The sequence below is a fragment of the Thermobia domestica genome, chromosome 2 (assembly GCF_964235325.1).
Source record: "Thermobia domestica chromosome 2, izTheDome1.hap1.1, whole genome shotgun sequence".
In the NCBI taxonomy this organism is placed as follows: Eukaryota; Metazoa; Arthropoda; class Insecta; order Zygentoma; family Lepismatidae; genus Thermobia; species Thermobia domestica.
The window spans coordinates 245,807,110-245,827,723 of record NC_137455.1 but is presented as its reverse complement, the minus strand read 5'-3'; the positions used below and the strand labels follow the sequence as shown (position 1 = coordinate 245,827,723).

Genomic DNA, 20,614 nt, shown 5'->3' with positions numbered 1-20,614 from the left:
ATTACTTGTTAATTATACCTCATATTCTAAAACTACATATAAGAGCTTTACTATTATCACACAAAAATTTATAGTTCGGTAGTAGATAATTAATAATTTTATTAGGTACGGGGATATTTTAATTGATTTAAAACTTGAACCGAATTGTATATTATATAAGAGTGTAACTTTAATATTTTGTAGTATGTAAACAATATATAATATTTTACAGCGTAATACATCTGAGTTCCAGTTAAAGTAAACTTTCCTTGGTGTTGAAGTGTAACTCACAACTGACTTAATATTAAACGAAACAAATTTAATGAAATTTAATAATAACAAAACAATTACCTTAGATTCAGGAGAACTTCTGACCCGCAAGGAAAAGGGTACATATCATCAATTCCAGCTGACACGTTAATGTTCACTTCACCTACGATTGTAGGTTTTATTTTAAATATGTGTACAAAAGTTTCTTTTTCTTCAATACAAGATTGTATGAACGATTGATTTGATAACAACTCAATTGAAACATTTTCTTCGATTTCAATTATCACCTATAAAGAAAGAGCAATACATTTTAGGGAAAAATTAGGAAAATATATCTAGTATTGTATATTTTATTTAAGTATAAGACCATTGAATAAAAAAATATTATTTTGTAGTAACAGTGCTTATTTCCTTTGACGTTTTCAATGATTCCCTCAAGCCCGAATAAGGGATAGATTTATTTTACACATCAAAAACAAGTTTCACGATAACTTTTGTAACAAATATTCGGTTTTTGTGGAACATAGGATATATGTATCTGAGGCTTGCTAGTTACCTCCAACGCTTGGGTAAAGAATCAGTGGAGAATGAAGAAATGAATTTCCTTGGTGTGATTTAGAAGGTATGTCTTGCGATAGCTTTCGTGACAATTGTTGATTTTCGTAGTATATCTGGGCTGGATATGAACGTAATATGGCTTAAAGTAAATGATGAAATCCAGCTAGAATAAGCCGAAATCTTACTCTCTCGTGTGGACATAACAATTCAACTGTTTTGTCTTTAGAAACAGATCGATGATGCAATGGATGGTTGGTTTGTACTTCTTCAAGCATAGCTTGATCTTGAGCCGCTGATATTGCCTGCAGTCTTCCACTTCTCTGTCCCCCTATTCCGCGTGACGATGCAGCCACTTCTACAAATTTCAAGGACCATAACCAAAATCTAGGAATATGAGACAACTTCTCACTATTAGGAGCACGATCAATAATCTCACCTTTCTGAGCGGTAGTCAAACCTAAACTCCTAAGGTGACCAGACATCCCGTTTTCGCCATTGTGCCGTTCCTTTCTGATTCTCAAATGGAAGACTTAAATATCCAATTTTTAAAGCAAAACTTAACAAAGGTTTTCGTAAATGTTATTTAAAATATAAATTATCATAGCCAATTCTACAGTTTTTCGTTAAAATGGCTGTATATAGAGCTAATTTTAGTGGCAATATTCATTGGGAATTTTTAGACCATATAGCTGTTGCCACTGATCTAGTGTTTAGCGAGTGTGCCTTTAGTGTACATGATCCTGGGTTCGATTCTCGGTGGAGAGAACAAAAGTTAATTTTACAATCAAGCACTCTCATTACTCATCATTATCCTTCAGCTAAAGGGCAACCGTGAAACACTAAACTAACAAGTTTCATTTTATTTCATTTGAGGCCATAGCGATAACCTTTAAATACTGTTGAGTGCTTAGAACTTTTGAATGCATTGCTTGTGAAATTTGTAACTCTGAAACATTGCTGGCGCCCAATGGAATCTGTGGTTTATACTTGACATATCTTTTCCTCCCGTTGTTGCAAGTTAAAATTGTACATTAAAATTGGTCATCTTAAAGGAATCTCTAGTTTTAGACATCTTTCCTGACATCAGTTAAACAACAGACGAAATGCTCCACTAAATGAATGAATGTGGCGGCGTGTGCTAAGGACCAGAGTAATATATTGTATTGATGTATTTAGAAAATCGTGTTTCATTAATTTTTGCAAAGAAACAAGTTACTACTTACATATATAAATATAATTAGTATTATATCTTTCCATTTTTGAAAAATGACAATCGTGGATTTTCTTAAATACGGGACTGTAGACTCAGTTTTCTTTCCTTTAGTAGCAAAGAATTACTTGTTGAATGAGTCACTAGTGAACACAATAGGATGACAGAACAAAACGATATTATCTCAGGTGTTATTAGAAATGTATATCTTATCTCTGTTTTAAATATGTAAAGGCACTTTTTACGAAACTCTGACTTGCATTAATCAATGTAATACTGGTGAGAAAACATGAATAGAAGAGGAGAGAAAACTATTAGTTATATTGTATTCGCGAGACGTTATTACATCTTCCAGTATGTTGGAAAAAGAATTCATTTTCACTACTTTTTTCATGAACTATGATTAATAAACTAGCTTTATTACTTACGAGGAAGGTCCATAAACCGTGAGAGTTAAATTTTGATGAAAATTAGTGACAAGATTCAGTTCGAGTTGCTAAGTAACGTAGTAATAGTCACTCGATGCGCAAATGCTTCGTTGAGCTGCTACACCGACGCCATCTTGAAATCCTGTAGGCAATGTCCAAGAATACCCTTTTAGCACAAAAATTAAAAAGCTTTTGATATATCTGACTTCAGTATTGTAAACCAAGGTAAATCATCTATATGTGAGAGTACTTCCAGTGCATGACCGCCATCTTGAAAGGCGCCATATTGAATCGTCGTCAAATATGATAAATGGCAAGGGGTCATGTGGGGTATCAAATGGAACTGGAATTTACTCCTGAATTCATTTCCGTAACCAAAGTTTAGATATCTGTTTTCACTTCAGAGTTAAGAGCTCTCTCGCTCACAGGAACATACAAAAACTGAGCAAGTAAAATTTGTGATATGAAATGCGGTCGTCCAAACACTTGCATGATTTTAACTAATGCAATAGTAGTTATTTGATCTACAATAGCCACTATACCAATCAGATCTTGAGACTAGTGAGAGATATCGTTAATTAAATTGAAATGCCTGTAGTGAAAAATGGAATAGCAGCACTGTAACAAATTATACCTATTTCAAAATCGCTATATATATGAGTCTGTGTGTGTTGCGATTATGCATAGCATTTAAATGTTGTAATATAAGTTAGGTGGAACGGCACATATGGTTTTAAAGAATCTGTCTTGAAGTTATTAGAAAATTAATAGAAAAAATATTAGAAAAATAATATAAACTATTGCACATAAGCAAATATTAACCTGCTAACCTTTTGCTCTTCAATTGTGATGATGGGGATCCAAAACGTAGTGATTAGCACACAGCATCATGGAGCAGTGCAAACACCACAGACACTATTTTCTGCTAGTCTTCAGAACATTTGTAAATGAACCAACTATTGCTCCTGTTACGTACCCACATTTCTGCCATGCATATGCAAGCATGTCCTTTAGGACTGGCGCACAAAATTGATGATACACAACAGAATGCATTTTCTTTATGAAAATTCTGCCATATAACTTGTACACCGAATAAATGAACACCTGCTACAATCAGTTTTTATCACAGTTTTGATATGAAAACTAGTCTTGCCCTTATTATAAGCAAGTGTTTTATCGTTAAAGGTGGAAAGATGCAGATATTTAATTATTTTATATTGAAGGGAAAAGGAAGAAAAAGGCTTGTTTTATGGATTGCAACTTGGAATTGAATCTTGTAATAATCTTTACTGCCACATAGTCTTAGCAGTTGTGCATGCATTCTCTCATCACTAATAGCAGAACAGACACAAGAAAAGTGAATTCTAAGTTTCCAGGTGTATCTTCTAAGAATTGGCTGTGAACTGATAATTTAAATCTCCATCATTGTTCAATGTGGCAGCAATAAATCGATTGTATTTAGAGAAACTGTCAATAAATACATTAAAGTATTTTAACTTCGTAATATGCACGGTAAATTATAGGTCGTCAAATATGAGTATTGGAAAGCAACGCAATATTCTGCAACAATGATGGTCTTTGCGTAAGGTTTCTAGATTGGAGAATAAAACTTAACACACTATAATGGACCACGTAAAATTGCCTAAAAGAGATTTTTGGTTTGATACAATTCAACGTCCCACATGCCTGCTACGCTAAAGGAGATGTGGACCTACTGATTATAGTGGAATCCGAACCATTTTGGTCGTTCAACTAATATGTACCAGTTTATATAATTTTTCTTATATATATATATATCCGAACAATCCCTTTGGTATTCTCCGCTTGTCAGTACTATTCGGCATGTGTTTCATCGACCAACAGTCTATTCCATCGCACTTTGAAATAGGTATAACTTGTAGCATGCTGATATTCCATTTTTCACTACAGAAATTTCAATTTAATTAACGATTTCTCTTACTAGTCTCAAGATCTGATTGGTATAGTTGCTATTGTATTGCATTAACTACTGCATTAGTTAAAATCATGCAAGTGCTCGCACGACCGTGTTTCATGACACAAGTTTAACTCGCACAGTTTTTATATGCTCCTGTGGGTAAGAGGGCTCTTAACTCTGAAGTGAAAACAGATATCTAAATTTTGGTTACAGAAATGAATTCAGGAGTAAATTCCAGTGCTATTTGATACCCCACATGACCCCCATGCCATTTTTCATATTTGACGACGATTCAATATGGCGCCTTTCAAGATGGCGGTCATGCACTGGAAGTACTCTCGCATATAGATGATCTACCTTGGTTTACAAACTGAAGTCAGATATATCAAAAGCTTTTTCATTTTTGTGCTAAAAGGGTATTCTTGGACATTGCCTACAGGATTTCAAGATGGCGTCGGTGTAGCAGCTCAACAAAGCATTTGCGCATCGAGTGACTATTACTACGTTACTTAGCAACTCGAACTGAATCTTGTCACAAATTCTCATCAAAATTCAACTCTCACGGTTTATGGACCTTCCTCGTTAGTGGAAAGACAGTATGTATACTGGAACCTCATATTTCATTTGGAAACATCGAGATTCAGGAGAAATATTACTTTTTATGGTTATGATATTTAGACTACGGAAGACAATGGAAAATTGATTAATGAATATACAAATAATTGTTACAATGACGAAGTGGTAAAACTCGAAGTATATTCTTAGTGTTAGAGCTAGGAGCGGATGACCTACGTTCAATTAAAGGCAAAGGTGGTTCGGGATCTCACGTTAAGCTGCAAGTATATTTCTTTTATATTCTCGCTGCGAAAGGGACGCCAAACTCCCAATCAACTATCCATCAATCTTAGAGATCATAAGATTGAGAAATGATTGGTTTTTTGATTTGTGAAGGGTTGCAATGAATCTTAAAACCATGCATGGATCAATTTCATGTAAGCCCAAGAAAGATCATAACAACAAATCTGAGTAACAAATTGATTTCTCGCTGAACCACAATGTCCTATAATTAAACTTCAAGTTTTAAAATCCACAAATTGTACTTGTAACTCTCTAAGTCACTATTCTAAAACTCGCGATATAGAAAAAAACAATTCTTTTATCAATATTGACGAGATAAATAGGTAAAAGGCAAACAAGAACCCAGTTGAAATTTTCGTTCTTATCACAAAAAGAACTTCATGAAACTCTTATTCTCCAGGTCATCGAGTAAATGAATTTTGACATGCACTTAGTTGTAAATATCATCACAGGAAGAACATTACCGGTTCGTTCCAACCATCAGACCTGAACCTAGCAATATTTGTCTTATGACTTTACATGATGAGATAATGTAGGGATAACATGCCGAACTTTTGAGTAATACAGTTATTAAACATAGGTTCAAATCCTTTTCAAGTCAAAGATTGGTTTACAAAGCAATTGTGAAGAATCGAAGAATGACTTCTCATACAAAATGTGCAATACTTAAGAAGGTGGAAGCAGAAACCTGTATCATGATAGAGACGATTTACGAATGTTGATTGGGAAAGGGAATTACCAGGTTATTCGAAACACTTCATTGATCTGCAGTAGGGATGGTACCGAGACCGAGACGGACTTTTATATACCGAGACGAGACCGAGACCGAGACGAACTTCTAAATACCGAGACGAGACCGAGACCGAGACCGAGACAGACCTCTATAAGTCGAGACGAGACCGAGACGAGACTTAGGTCAGTCTCGAAAGTCTCGGTCTCGTCTCGAATATTGATATTGATATATACTAAAATGCCTTCACTCAAAATTTGTTTCGTTGCTGTGTTAGGTAATATGAGAACGGTTGACTGATATACAGTGGCGTATTTAGGGGGTGGTTATCAGGCTCAAACCCCTCCCGAAATAAATTTGTGATAATTTTTTTGCATTGCACGTACAACGCAAATGTTTCTTACTCGTTCCTCAAGCCTCTCCCGAAACAAAATCCATTGCTTATTCAAATAGAATTCTCTCTCTCTCTCTCTCTCTCTCTCTCTCTATATATATATATATATATATATATATATATATATATATATATATATATATGGTCGCGGTGCCATCCAGGGCCGCCCTGCATGGGTTCCCGGGCCCCAACTTTAATTTTCAATGGAAGCAAGGGGTGAGTGGTACCTCGTTCGATACATCTTTAAAAACTAAAAAGCGTTCTGGCAAAAGATCTCTCATATCGGGCACTGTATTTAAAATGGTCGCCAAGACATGTTGCCTCTACCAGATACAGTAAAACATGCAGTACCACTAATACGAAAACGATTGAACATAAATGAACCGAACAACAACTCAAATAGAATCACACATCGATTGATATTATCGCGGAGGTTCCCAGGGCCACCCTTCATGGGGGCTAAGGGCGCAACTTCAAAATTGTAAATGGAAACATGGGGTGTGTGATACCTCGTCCGACATATCTTTAAAAACTAAAGAGTGCTGTTACAAAAGATTGTTCATATGGGTCACCGTTTTCAAAATGACCAAGACATTGTACCTGCATCAGATAAAACGTCCAGTATCACTAATATGAAAACACCAGAACAAATATTCGAATAGGAAATCACAGAGGGTATTTATCATTCTATATCTCGGGAATGTTGCAACAATCAAAAAAAATGATTAGAGTGAAAGTACCATAATGGAAAGGAAGAAATCTAACTCCTAGAAAATTATTGCTCCAACCTCACTCTGTAAGTGAGTGAAGCGGGAAGGATCCGTAGAATTGCAGATGAGAGCCCTAGTTTTTGCAAATTGTATCTACGAAACATAGTTATTTGAAATATGTTTTTATAAAAAATAAATATGTCTGTAATGCGATAAAGTATGTAAAATTCTTGTTAAATGGTACCTTCCATTTTGATTGCAGTCAAAGTTTTGATGCAAAAATGAATCAACTGAAATGCGAAAAAAAAAATTGTCGAACAATACAATTTTAGAACAATATTTACAAACGTTGGTTTTGTTCAACAGTCGTCTATATGATATTGGTTCGCTTATTTTCCTTCTATGTCTTCTTGCATGTGATAGAATATGAGTTTCACTGAGATGTTGTCCACAGTTACATTCCGAATAACTTGGTAATTTCAGTTGTGATCCTTAGTAACGACAAAAATCTTGCACGCATTGCGTTAAATTATCAGGGGCGAAGGGGCGGGCAAAATGTTGTTAAACTTGAATTTCACCTTATTTTTATTCACCTTATTTCACATTATTTTTATTCATTATAGTACCAGTCATTTGTACACACAAGTGTTTCAGACAAACCATATCTATTGCAAATAAAAGTGAGGTTCTCATTTGAGATTTTACCATTCATTCCCTCTTCACCTACTTACGGACAGAGATCGGAAAGATAATTTTCTATCATTTCCTCTTTTGCATCATGTCAATTATACTTTAATAATCTTTTTCTCCGTTGCATTTAACTTGAGCTGTGGAATGATAAATACACTTTGTGCTTTCCTATACGAGTTTTATTCTGTTCATTTATCTCCAACTATTTTCATATTAGGGGTCTAGTGGTACTGGACAGAGATGGAGTGGGTCAGTGGGTCAAGTTTTCTGAGTGGGTCAGTGGGTCGTGGGTCAACAGCATGTGACCCACTGCGACCCACCACCCACCATGACCAACTGCGACCCACCGACTCATTATGATCTACAAACCCACTCTGCTCACTGCATTGTAGACAGTATCTTCTGAAGACTGGTAAATTTGTCTTCGTTTTACTTTCAAGACCTTCATTTTCCTTCCTTTTCCATTCGTTTCTGTCTACTTACCTGAGGTGAGTATATTTAACCAAGTGAAAAAAAGAACTTCAGCCACTTTTGGATATTGATATTTGTAATTTTAATAATAGCATAGGACTTACACTACTACTTGGCTTTCGAGACCTGTGAGTTTTTAGAGGAGCTAACTACTGGAAAAAATACATTTTTGAATCACTATAATATATAAATTATTATATAAAAATTGAATGTAACTATGTGAATGTATCAGCACGGTCAAATTGCAAAGTCAAATGAAATTACTTTTGGTATTTAGTTAGGCCTTAATCCAAACTGGGCTGTTATATTGCTTTCATTATAATGCATAATATCCTAAGGATGTAGTGAGGATCCGAATTTTTGCGAAAAAAAATTAGTATCTCGCACGACGTTAAACTTACGGAGTTGAAATTCAGTGTATTAACTCTTTATTGAAAATAAACAGAATGTGTCCTAGCATTTTTAAAATTTTCCTTTAAGGGGGGCTGGGGGGCACTTTCTACATATGGAAAATTGGTAGTAAGTTGGTTTGTAAAAATGAACGAAAACGATCGATGTTATTTAAGAAAAAAAATCAGAAACAAAAAATACAGTGCTTGGCTTCATATATCCATTGTTTTCTACTATAATAATTGCTGAAGCTTATGTTTATTATATGGAGCGCTTACAGCACAGAACAATCAACCCATAAAGTTGTGAGAAAAATAGGCATAAAATTTGTACTGTAAGTTTAATTACACGGAAATTTTAAGTTTGGATTGTACGCATAATTATGTGGAAAATTTTACACTTTTTTCCCTTTATGTTGGACTACTTACCTTGATTTGGAACTTTCAAATTTCGTCCTTTTTCCACCGAAAAGTATCGATAATGGAACAAGGAAATAATTATACTATGATATTTAATTGAATTTCATCGTAATTTGGCGCATGGCAAACATCAGTGTGGTAATTGAAGGGGAAGAAGGAGGGAAATTCCCATTCACCTCTGAACACTTTCCAGGAACCTCGTTCCCTTTCGCTTTCTAGACGGGGGAGGGAACTTGGTAATGGCATCAAACCTTCATGTGTAATTATAAAAATTAAATTTATAAACAAATAAGAAATCATCAGTTTATCAGGCTTTAATTGATAATTTATTCACAAGATTCCCTATCGAAGGCGTGGTAAATGAAGTTTCTGTTCTCCATGAGTTGACATTGCCAACTGATATGGTCAATATGGAAAAGATGTGTAGTGATAGAGAGATGATACTTCTTGCTGAGTATTTCAAAACTGACCAAGAAAACTCGTTGTCAGACTTAAGTCTAACAAGCAGATTGTCGATGAGGAGTTGCAGAAATCGGGTAGAAGTATTATCAATTACCACGACAGAATGAGAACGGGGATTTCCCCTTATGAATTTACAGATGACTGCAATTAGAAATACACTAAGTGCTCAATCATTGTCTAACTTTTTGTTCATCAATGTTAATGGCTTACCGCTAGACAAGCTCAAAGTAGACGAGGTAGTTATTTTTTGGCTGAAGGATGGACATCATTTTGCTACAGATGATTTACCACGAAAAAGTTACCAAGAGGAAATAAACCCGATTTCAGATTTGTTCAGGAGGATAATTACGAGTTATGGAATGTGTATACTTGTGTTACTAATGGCTTATTTGTGTTATTCAACTTTGTACCTAATTTTTAGTAAGTCTCTTCTTTGCTTTAGGTAAGCTACTTTGAATAAATATTCATAATAATTGCAATTATGCATATTTGTTAAATTTAACGTGGTGTTTTAATGATTACACAAATTACAATTATGAGTATACTTTATGGAGATGCTCTCACAGAGGGTACCCGAATACCTTTATACACTATGAAAAACTGATTTTTCAAGTCTTTTGTGAGAAAAATACTGTGAACTGAGAAACCATAACCTTTTCCATATTGTACACTGGTATTTTCCTGCGAATAGAAGTTTCTTTTGGAACGCGTTCAGAAATTAACAATTGCAAGAATACTCTCTTAGTACAAGTATATTTTAGGCACACACTAATTTCCCTTCATCTCGAAGTGCTTCAATTTCCTCACTGACAAACAATTTACCATTTGATATTGTAAAGATTAGATCCACCATTATTGTAACCAGTGGCGAAGGGTGGTAAGAGGCCCTGAGGCCCGGCCTACCCATTTACTTTCAGAAATTATAATTTATAATTAATTCATTTTCCTTGCACAGAATGCATGATATTTTCTAATTTGAAAAAAAAAAGTTCGATAATGAAATCGTGGTTGGCACCACTGCTGGAAGGCTCACCTTGCAGTGTCTCAGGCTTCAGTAGAACTACCGCCAAGCTACTCTGAAAATCCCGCGAGAGAACGTGTTGAAAATGACGTTTTCTTCACCAGCGTATAACCTGCGAAAGAGACCGGCCTCAGCGCTTATCGATTTTCGCTTCTACCTACTAGTTTCTCTCGAGACCTTCGATTTCGATTCGATATATTAAACAAATAAAGAGCAAGATAACGTGGGCTCCATTCCGTTCCAACTTTGCTTAATTTTGCGGACTGTAACGCAACGCAAAAACTGGAACAAGAAATTCTAAAGGTGCTACGCTTATTATCGCAAACTAATGCCCCTTTATTCCGTTGCGTTGGCGCAAACCTTTACGAAATCAGACTTGTTGAGTTCATTAGAAAGAGTGTGTGTTTTTGAGATATTGTGTTTTTACACTTGCAAAAGTGAATGAGAGAAAATGTCATTAAGTGGAGAATATGAATATACGTAATATAATTCGTATTAAAGAACCTTCTATGTCAGGGTCTTTTGAAAATTAATGTGTTATGTACATATTTGTAGTTGTTGAAATAAAGAGCAGCGTATAAAAATATTTAAGTCTGTTTTTAAAGGGGAATTAAGTGACACACAAAATATCTTGATTAAATGCTTGTCATGTGTTTTGAACAATATAATTGAAGATAAAATTTTACAAGCAGAGTTTGTTTCAGTACATGTACGCTAAACAACATATGTTTCTTGTGAAGCGCAGATAATGTGATGGTCCATCTTACCCACCCGATCACGCCAATTAAGACAATTAAATTGCACCTATGAGTCACATACGTCAATTTCATTATGAAAATTGAGTTCCGGATCGAATAAGTGCTGTCGATGAACTACAATTGTATTAAATTTATGTGAATGCGTCTTCTTGTATTTCTGTAGTAAAATATTTATGTCTAATCTGTTTCATTTTACTATTATTATTATTATTATTATTATTATTATTATTATTATTATTATTATTATTATTATTATTATTAGTAGTAGTAGTAGTAGTAGTAGTAGTAGTAGTAGTAGTAGTAGTAGTAGTAGTAGTAGTAGTAGAACATTGGGCCTACCCTGTTGAAACTATCACCCTTCGCCACTGATTGTAACAGAGTGGTGCTTGAGCGATTGACTAGGAATTCAAACTCTGATTAGTGATAATTTCACATTCTTGTTTTATTACAAGTGTAAACTCTTTAGTCAGTACAGAAGAGGCCGTGGGTCGTGTTCAGAGTTGATGACGATGGATTTTGGTGAGTCAGAGTAGGTCACAGTGGATGATAGTGGTTCATAGTGGGTGGTGTGTCACAGTGAGTCAGAGTGGGTCACGGTGGGTGGTGTGTCACGGTGAGTCAGAGTTGGTCACGGTGGATGGTGGGTCAGAGTGGGTCACGGTTGGTGGTGGGTCACAGTGGGTCATGGTGGATGGTTGGTCAGAGTGGGTGGTGGGTCATGGTGGGTCGTGGGTCAGAGTGGGCCACGGTGGGTGGTGGGTCACTGACCCACGCCAACTCTGGTACTGGACTTTTATCTGATACAGGCACCATGCCTTGGCGGCCATTTTGAAAACGATGACCCATATGAAAAATCATTTGCAACAACACTGTTTAGTGTTTCAAGATTTATTAAAGACGTATGACTTAACCCATATTTCGGTTTCAAATTTCTAAGTCTGGCCCCCTTGAATGTCATCCCTGGGAGCACTGCGAGAACATTACTAGACGCGCCCCATGCCTTTCCTGTTTCACTTTTTGATAGTTCGTTTATCTCCAACTGCTTTCATATTAGTGGTACTGAACGTTTTATCAGATACGGGCACCACGTCTCGGCGGCCATCTTGAATACGGTGACCGATATCAAACATCTTTTGCCACAACGCTTTTTACTTTTTAAAGATCTATGGAACGAGGTATTACTCGCCCCATGTTTCCATTTAAAATTTTAAAGTTTGGTCCTGGGACCCCATGAAGGGCGACCCCGAGAGGTACTGCGACAACACCGTTCGGTGTGCCCCATGGCATTTTCTATTTGTTTTTGTTCGGTTCATTAATGTTCAGTCGTTTTCGAGATATCTTCGTGGAAAGATTAAAATGGGCCATCCTCTCTCTCTCTATATATATATACAGCCACGGATCCAGTATATGATCAAGGGAGGAGCTAAACCATGGTTTACCACTTTATTCAGTGTAAAGAAAGTAGGATTGAGGCCCATTTTATCCAGTGTATACCTAAGCGTTAAGGGGGACTATAGTCCCTATAGCCCTCCCCTAGGATCTGCGATATATATATACAGGGTGACCGCGTGACTATGTTACAAAATTTAAGGGATGATTCCTGACACGGAAACAAGAAAAAAAGTTCAAATAAACTTTTGTCCAACGTACATAATTTCGGAGCTACAAGGTGCCGAAAGCGTGGGAAAATGACATTCAAACTCTATAGCTCGACTATGGTGAATGATAGAGCTGATGCGGCGTGGTCACGTCAAAGACACCGAAGCTGCTATATTCAAAAATGCTTAGGTCGAGATCGTGCAATTCGTGCACAAGGGATTCCCCAAAGGAGCGTAGGGATTCCCGGATAATCTGTCAAGGAAGATGGGTCGAAAAGGATACGGATGAATAGCTATCCCAACTGGTAGCAATAATGTGTCTGACTGCATGACTATTACCTTTTATTAAAAGCGTCTGTTCAATGATAGGACAGCGTAATATCATGTATTTACCATTTGTACCAATTTATTCACATTTTCCTTTCATATTCTCCCATTCTTATTTAGTGCGCGTTATGCAACCACACATGGCACTGTAACACTGTTCGCCATTTTGTGCTTGTGCGATATATCGAATAGTACAGACGTATTATTGCTAGCAGTTGGGACAGCTATTCATCCGTATCCTTTTCGACCCATCTTTCTTGACAGATTATCCGGGAATCCCTACGCTCCTTTGGGGAATCCCTTGTGCACGAATTGCACGATCTCGACCTAAGCATTTTTGAATATAGCACTTTCGGTGTCTTTGACGTGACCACGCCGCATCAGCTCTATCATTCACCATAGTCGAGCTATAGAGTTTGAATGTCATTTTCCCACGCTTTCGGCACCTTGTAGCTCCGAAACTATGTACGTTGGACAAAAGTATTTGAACTTTTTTTCTTGTTTCCGTGTCAGGAATCATCCCTTAAATTTTGTAACATGGTTACGCGGTCACCCTGTATATACACACACAGTGACGAATCCAAGGGGGGCAATAGGGGCTATAGCTCCCCTTTGACGCTCAGATATACACGGGATAAAATGGGCGTCAATCCTGCCCCTCCCTTGATCATATCCTGGATCCGCCCCTATATATATATATATATATATATATATATATATATATATATATATATATATATATATATATATATATATAACTTTTACTAGGTAAAGTAGGGTAAAAATGGATCCAAAATTTAATGAAGTCGTATAGGCAGTATTGAGGCTATCTGAGACAGTCTATTGCTGAAAGTGAAATATGGGTTACTATTAGGATTTTAGGGTGATATACCCACTGATCATTGAATCTGGAATACACGCATGGAAAACATTAGCACTAGCAAATTAGCTACGAAGAGGTACACCATACCATAATTCAAAGTCAAAAATGAAAGGAAAAAATAAGCGGAAACGACAGATTGTACGAGAATAATACTTTCACTATTTTAATTTCACACCATTTATTTCGAGACTTTCGAGACGAGACCAAGACTTGGTACTCGAGACCGAGACCGAGATCGAGACAAGCATCTGTTGACCGAGACGAGACCGAGACCGAGACGGTGATTTTTTACTCGAGACGAGACCGAGATCGAGACCGCTAATTATCAACCGAGACGAGACCGAGACTGTACAGAGTCTCGTCTCGTCTCGTCTCGATACCATCCCTAATCTGCAGTATAAACTTTTCGCGTTATCGTTCTCAGAAAGAAACAGTACGGCATTTGTTAAAGAAAAAATGAAGTTAAATCTTTAAGTTTTACGTCCCACGGGTATGCCTGTTAGGCTTAAAGAGATGGTGATGATGAGAGATGAGTGAAATGGTGGAATGAAGAAAGTGGGAGGAAACGGAAGAGCCCCGAGGAAACCACGAGCACGGTGTTTGTCCACCACAAAGTTCACACTGCGCGACATGGGATCGAACCAGGGACCCCAAGAACCGGAGGTGAACGCTCTACCACTGAGCCACCGCGCTCCCCTAAAGAAAGTTTGAGTAGAATAAATCGCTGGAGTAGTGATATCGTACTATACTTCCAAATAGAAAATCTAGGTTCGGTTCCCCATCAGGTAGTATCATTTTTTCGTATAAAATAATGGCTGCAAGCAAATATCTACAATAAAGGAAATCGAGACTGGTGTTAAGTAGAGATAAATCTTCGGAGATGACCAGAAAATGCATTTTCTCTTTTTCTAGTTTAATTTTTATTAAGAAAGGTATTTCTGTATATTTATCACTCGCCTGGATTTGTTTAGGTTACTTACCACTTGGCGCGCCTTGTATTGTTTTCTTAGATGGAATAAAGTACTATTTCAGTAACAAATCGATGTGTATAAAGAAGACTGTTACATGATGTATGAATGAAAGCAGTCATAGGAAGAAATAACTGAATAGCAATCTGATAGAGTGTATTTATATAATTTTATATTGTGGTCTCAATATGGTGCCTCATCTCAAATCTTGTGATTGTTTGCACAGAACGCTTTAGGGGAAAGGGGGAGTTGTGTAAGTCACAATGATTTTGGTATTTGAGATATGAGTGGTATGTGGCTCGGATTTTGGAACCTGAGCTGAACGAATAATTTAGTATAATGCTTGCAATAATCAGTTTGATGTCTTATCTCTGTTTGTATTAGGCATTCTTATAATGTAAAAGGCTATTTCTCATCTCATCGATTTGAAGAAACGCATCTCACGCTCAGTTCCGGGAGCATTTCTCTCATTGCATAAATATATACGAGGTCCGACAATAAAGTAATGCAAATTATTTTCAGGTGATGCTGGCAACGTTGCAGAAGAAAACCACCGCCAACGTAAGACCTTGGGCTTGGGCACGAAATATTATTCATTGTGGAGTTAAAGGTTGAAGAGTGTGATCGTATGTTAGATCCCCATCACAAGAATGGAAGCACGTAATATTGAGCAGCGCTACGGAATCTCCTTCTGTGTGAAACTTGGTGAGACTGCCGAGGTAACGTGCCGGAAGCTTCAACAGGCCTTTGGAAATGAAGTGTTATCTATGGCGCAGGTGTATTGTTGATACAAAACTTTTGCGGAAGGCAGAAGAAAAATCGAAGATGAACACCGCAGTGGGTGATCCACAACAACACGAACGGAAGAGAACACAGACATTCTGAGGGAGCTTGTGTGAGCGAATAAACGATTAACCGTGAAAATGATTGCGAGTGAACTGAACATGAATCGAGAAACATTGCGTCTGATATTAACTGAGAATTTGAGAATGCGTAAAGTGTGTGCCAAACTGGTTCCGAAAATTCTCACACAGCAACAAAAAGATGACCGGAGGACTGCATTGTCTGTTCGGTAGTATTTGACATCAAAATCCCTTACAGTACTATTCCCTTCTTATTCACCGAACATCGCCCCGTGTTACTTTTTCTGTTCTCAAAGGTGAAAGCAGTTCTTAAAGGACATCATTTTAAAACAGGAACAGTCATCCAAGCAGGTGTAACACGGGCTTTGGCAGGCATTCCAAAGATGACTTCCAGAGGTGCTACCAACAATGGAAATGCCGATAGAGTAAGTGTGTGCAGGCACAAGGAAATTACTTTGAAGGTGATCACATTATGGTTGCTTAAAAATGAAAGTAAAGTTGTTGTTTTTCAACAATTCTCATTACTTTATTGTCAGCCCTCGTATATATATACAGAAAGCGGAAGAGAGAATCTTTCGAACTGCGGGTGGTTTTCGTCTCAGAGGTTGATGATATGCAAAAGTGAATAGAAATTCTGCGGCATTTCTGAAGTGATGGTCTCTGCAATAGGCACATTTATAAAGAAATGTGCCTATTGTAGAGTCACATGTGCCAAATTCGGGAAAATTTCGTTTTTCCCATCGCCGCCCTTTGATGCTCGTTTTCATTGTTTCACTTCTCAAATAAATGTCTCTGGAATTTTTACCACGTTTTCATTTGACATATTATAATTAGGGATGGGCAAAACCGGTTTTTATAAAAACCGAAAACCGATTCCTATAAAAACCGAAACCCGAAAAACCGACATTTCGGTTTTCTCCAAAACCGGTTCGGTTTATCACCGAAACTGGTTTCGGTGAAAACTTTTCGAAAACACATAAAACTATTTCTGTGGAAATGGATTCGGTTTCCGGAGAACAACGAAATACCATTCTGGTCAGAAATAGAACAAATTTGAAAAAAAAACTTAATCGGTTTTGAAGAAAACCGAAACCGGATCAGGTGAAAAACCGAACCGGTTTTGGAGAAAACCGAAACCGGATCAGCTGAAAAACCGAACTGGTTTTGGAGAAAACCGAACCGGTTTTGAAGAAAACCGAAACCGGTTTCGGCGAAAAACCGAAACAGGTTTTTTGAAATTTATCAAAAAACCGAAAACCGAAAAACCGGTTTTTGTGCCCACCACTAATTATAATACGCTCTCTATTATAATACTCTCTCTTTTACCACATCTCATGTGCTCAGTGACGACGCCAGAGGGGGGCAAGTGGGGCGAGCGCCCCCTGGTGGGTATTCCTGCCCCCCTGACTGACATCTAGACTGCCCCCCCAGACTCCTACAATCATAAAACATTCTACATATAATATTTTATATCAGTTTCATAACCAATGTCATTGTCAGATCATACTATCTATGCATTTACTATGTAGCAGATTAGTTCTCAAGCTTTCTTCTTTTAACGTCTGGGTATCCACGCATATTTCTGTTTTCTAATTAGCGACATTTCCGGTAAATTTTAGTTATAGTTCTTTCTTATGAATTTTAATTATTGTGCCTAGCGAACAATAGCAAATTTGGTCCACTTGTTTTCTTCTCATTGGATCAACTTCGGTTAGAAAGAAAAGAAAGGTAAAACCAATTACATAACTTGTTTGTATTTATCGAGATTTGAAGTTTTCAGTTTCATATTTTGTTTTATTTAAAGGATCTATACTTCTGTTTCCTGAAACATTATTTTCGGCTTTCAATATTCAGAGGATGGGCTTATAACAGCTTCATTTGCGACTACCAGGACTTAATTTTTTGAAGGGGATAAAAAGAGTTGTGTTTTCCCTTCCTGCAAGTGATAATAATAATAAATGTGTGGAATTAAATTGATATTTAGCTCCCTCCCCAAAAAAAGGTTCTCGTCAGAGTGCTGATCTTTACTTAGTAATTGGTATGCATTACTGCTCCCTTACTTATTTTGTTTCAAAGTACTGACGTGACCTTTACCATATCGACTAGAAATATACGAGGAGCTGCTGAAAAATTCGTAGCCCAACCCAGAAGGAGTGCACGTGGAATGGTGAAGGTTTACCTCTTCTACACTTCACCCGAGAGTCAATATTCATATTCATATCGTCTTTATTGCAGAAACTTCAGAGGCCATCCAAAGCATTACAATCGTCAGATCTTAAAGTTACAGATTAAAATGCATACAGAAAAGAAAGTATATATATATATATATATATATATATATATATATATATATATATATATATATATATATATATATATATATATATATATATATATATATATATATATATATAACTGTAATACATAACCTAATATATGTGAATTCTCCATTGTAATTCCAATACAATACAAAGAATAACGATTAAAACACAATACAATACATAACTACTCGTACTATACATGTCTATTTATTTTTCTCATAGTTCTTCAATGCTAGTATATGTTATTTTTCACTTTAACTGCTTTGTAATTTCGTAAAACTCTTCTATATCATATATTGGATTATCTAATAAGAGTGATTTGAGTTTACTTTTACTATCTTATACAGTGATCTAGTTTTTGCAGAAAAGTTGAAACAAAATCTGGAGACTTCCTCACACTACTGTTCGTAGCACTACCCTTACCAGATCCAAAATGGCGTCCTTTCAAGTGTTATTTAAGTTGGGAAATATGTACAGGCAATAGTTAGACGGAGCTAAATCTGGGGAATAAGGATGATGATCTACACATTGCAATCCTAGATTATGCAATGCCAAGTGTGTTTGTAGGGGCTTGATGTACAGGTGTATTCTCCTGAAGGAACAGAATTTCTTTCTTTTCATTTTCCGCGGCGTTGACCTTTGAATTTCTCTTTCAGTTTTGTGAGTAAGGTAGATATTCTGAATTAAATATCTGATCGTTGCGGAGGTAGTCTATGAGTACGACTCCATACTTATCCCAGAAGAATGTTGCAGTTTCTCAACCTACTTTTTCTTGAACTTCGTGGGGCGAGGGAAAAATGAGTGCTACTACTCCACTGACTGTTGTTTCGTTTCAAGATCATAGTGGTACAACCATATTTCGTCCATGGTTACTATTCGTGAGCGAAATGATCACCATTACAGTCAAATTGGAAGAATACTTCTCTTAATACCCTCACTCTTTTATTCTCCTGAGATCTTTAGGGAACCCATTATATCGAGAGCTTGCACATACCAAAGCCATTCTGAACTATGCTACCGATGCGTTCCAAAGAAATGACCACAATCTATGACTCAAGAAGTTTTGCTGAGACGGTAAAAACTATGGAAGGGGGTTGCAGCCAGACCCCAGACTATAATAAGTATATTGTGAGTTTACTATACACTTTAAAATGTATATAAACAGTAGCTTAAATTATTTTTGTCACTTAAAATCTGGGGTGGCCTAGGCTCCCCGATCCCGGGCTATATCCACCACTGGTTGAAATTTTAAAGAATAATGTCACAAATTGCATCCATGATTTCGAGAACAGTCACTGCTTTAAGTCATCCTGGATGTACTGCTTTAAGTCATCCTGGATGTAAAGTATAATTTGTTGAAAAATCGTCACGTTTAAACTAAGCCACTCACTTCTTCACCACTGTATTTAACGGAGGAGAGTATCGTAGTGTTTCACTGATTTCCTCATTAGTTTGGTTCGGTGACTATCCTTGGTGGAACAAAGGGAGGATTTAGGATTTAGATTTCAGAGCTTTCGGCATCTAAGGCCATTTAGCCCATCACGTTTTGAAGGATGACTCCCTCGGCGAGCACACTATCCGGGGAAAGGAAAGGAAGAAAGGATTGAGGAAGGAAGGAAGCAGCCTGGGACCTATAAGTTAGGTACCGCTCCGACATTTGCCTAGTGGCAATGAGAAAAACCCAGGAAAACCTCATTCAGGGTGGCTGGCCTGAAAAAGCGTTTTACGCTTTTTCGACAAAAACGTTATAACAGTTGTGATCTGGATGTTCGTGAAATTTGCTGTTTGCCCACATATAATCACTTCAGAGGCCTGAGAAAGCAATAAGAATTTTATTATTAATATGAAAATTTGTATTTGTACATACAGAGATATGTTTTTCAAAACTACAGTTTCATCTTTGTACCTAGTACCTACATTCCTTCTGAGTTGGACAACGAGATTTTCAGTAGCAGCTCCCCGTGAATTATATATATATATATATATATATATATATATATATATACAGTGACGGATCCAGGATATGATCATGGGAGGGGCTAAACCAGGGGAGGGGCTTTATCCAGTGTAAAACAGGATTGAAGTTCATTTTATCCAATGTATACCCGAGCGTCAAGGGGGGGCTATAGCCCCCATAGCCCCCCTTGGATCCGCCACTGTATATATATACGTACGTAGCATATAGTACTAGACAAATGTGTTACTTGTAGCATACGCGACAGTAATTCAATTTATGTTAAGGTTTCAAAAGTTGCATTGAAAAATATTTCATGTGAAGACGTTACTTATTTGTTAGTTACAAATTTTACTTGAAATAAGTTTATCATATAGGTCTAATATAAACAACAACGAAATACACAATATAATATA

The 20,614-nt window shown here is 36.8% G+C and overlaps 1 protein-coding gene across 2 annotated transcripts in view; it reads right to left on the bottom strand.

Annotated features, from left to right (window-relative positions):
* Positions 1-20,614, bottom strand: part of LOC145678425 (alpha-1-inhibitor 3-like) — a 2,648,409-nt gene that overhangs the window by 821,552 nt on the left and 1,806,243 nt on the right. For both annotated transcript variants that reach the window (XM_081748543.1, XM_081748544.1), the window contains exon 16: positions 331-536. In XM_081748543.1, the coding sequence (XP_081604669.1) occupies positions 331-536 (206 nt within the window). The remainder of the gene's footprint in view (positions 1-330; positions 537-20,614) is intronic.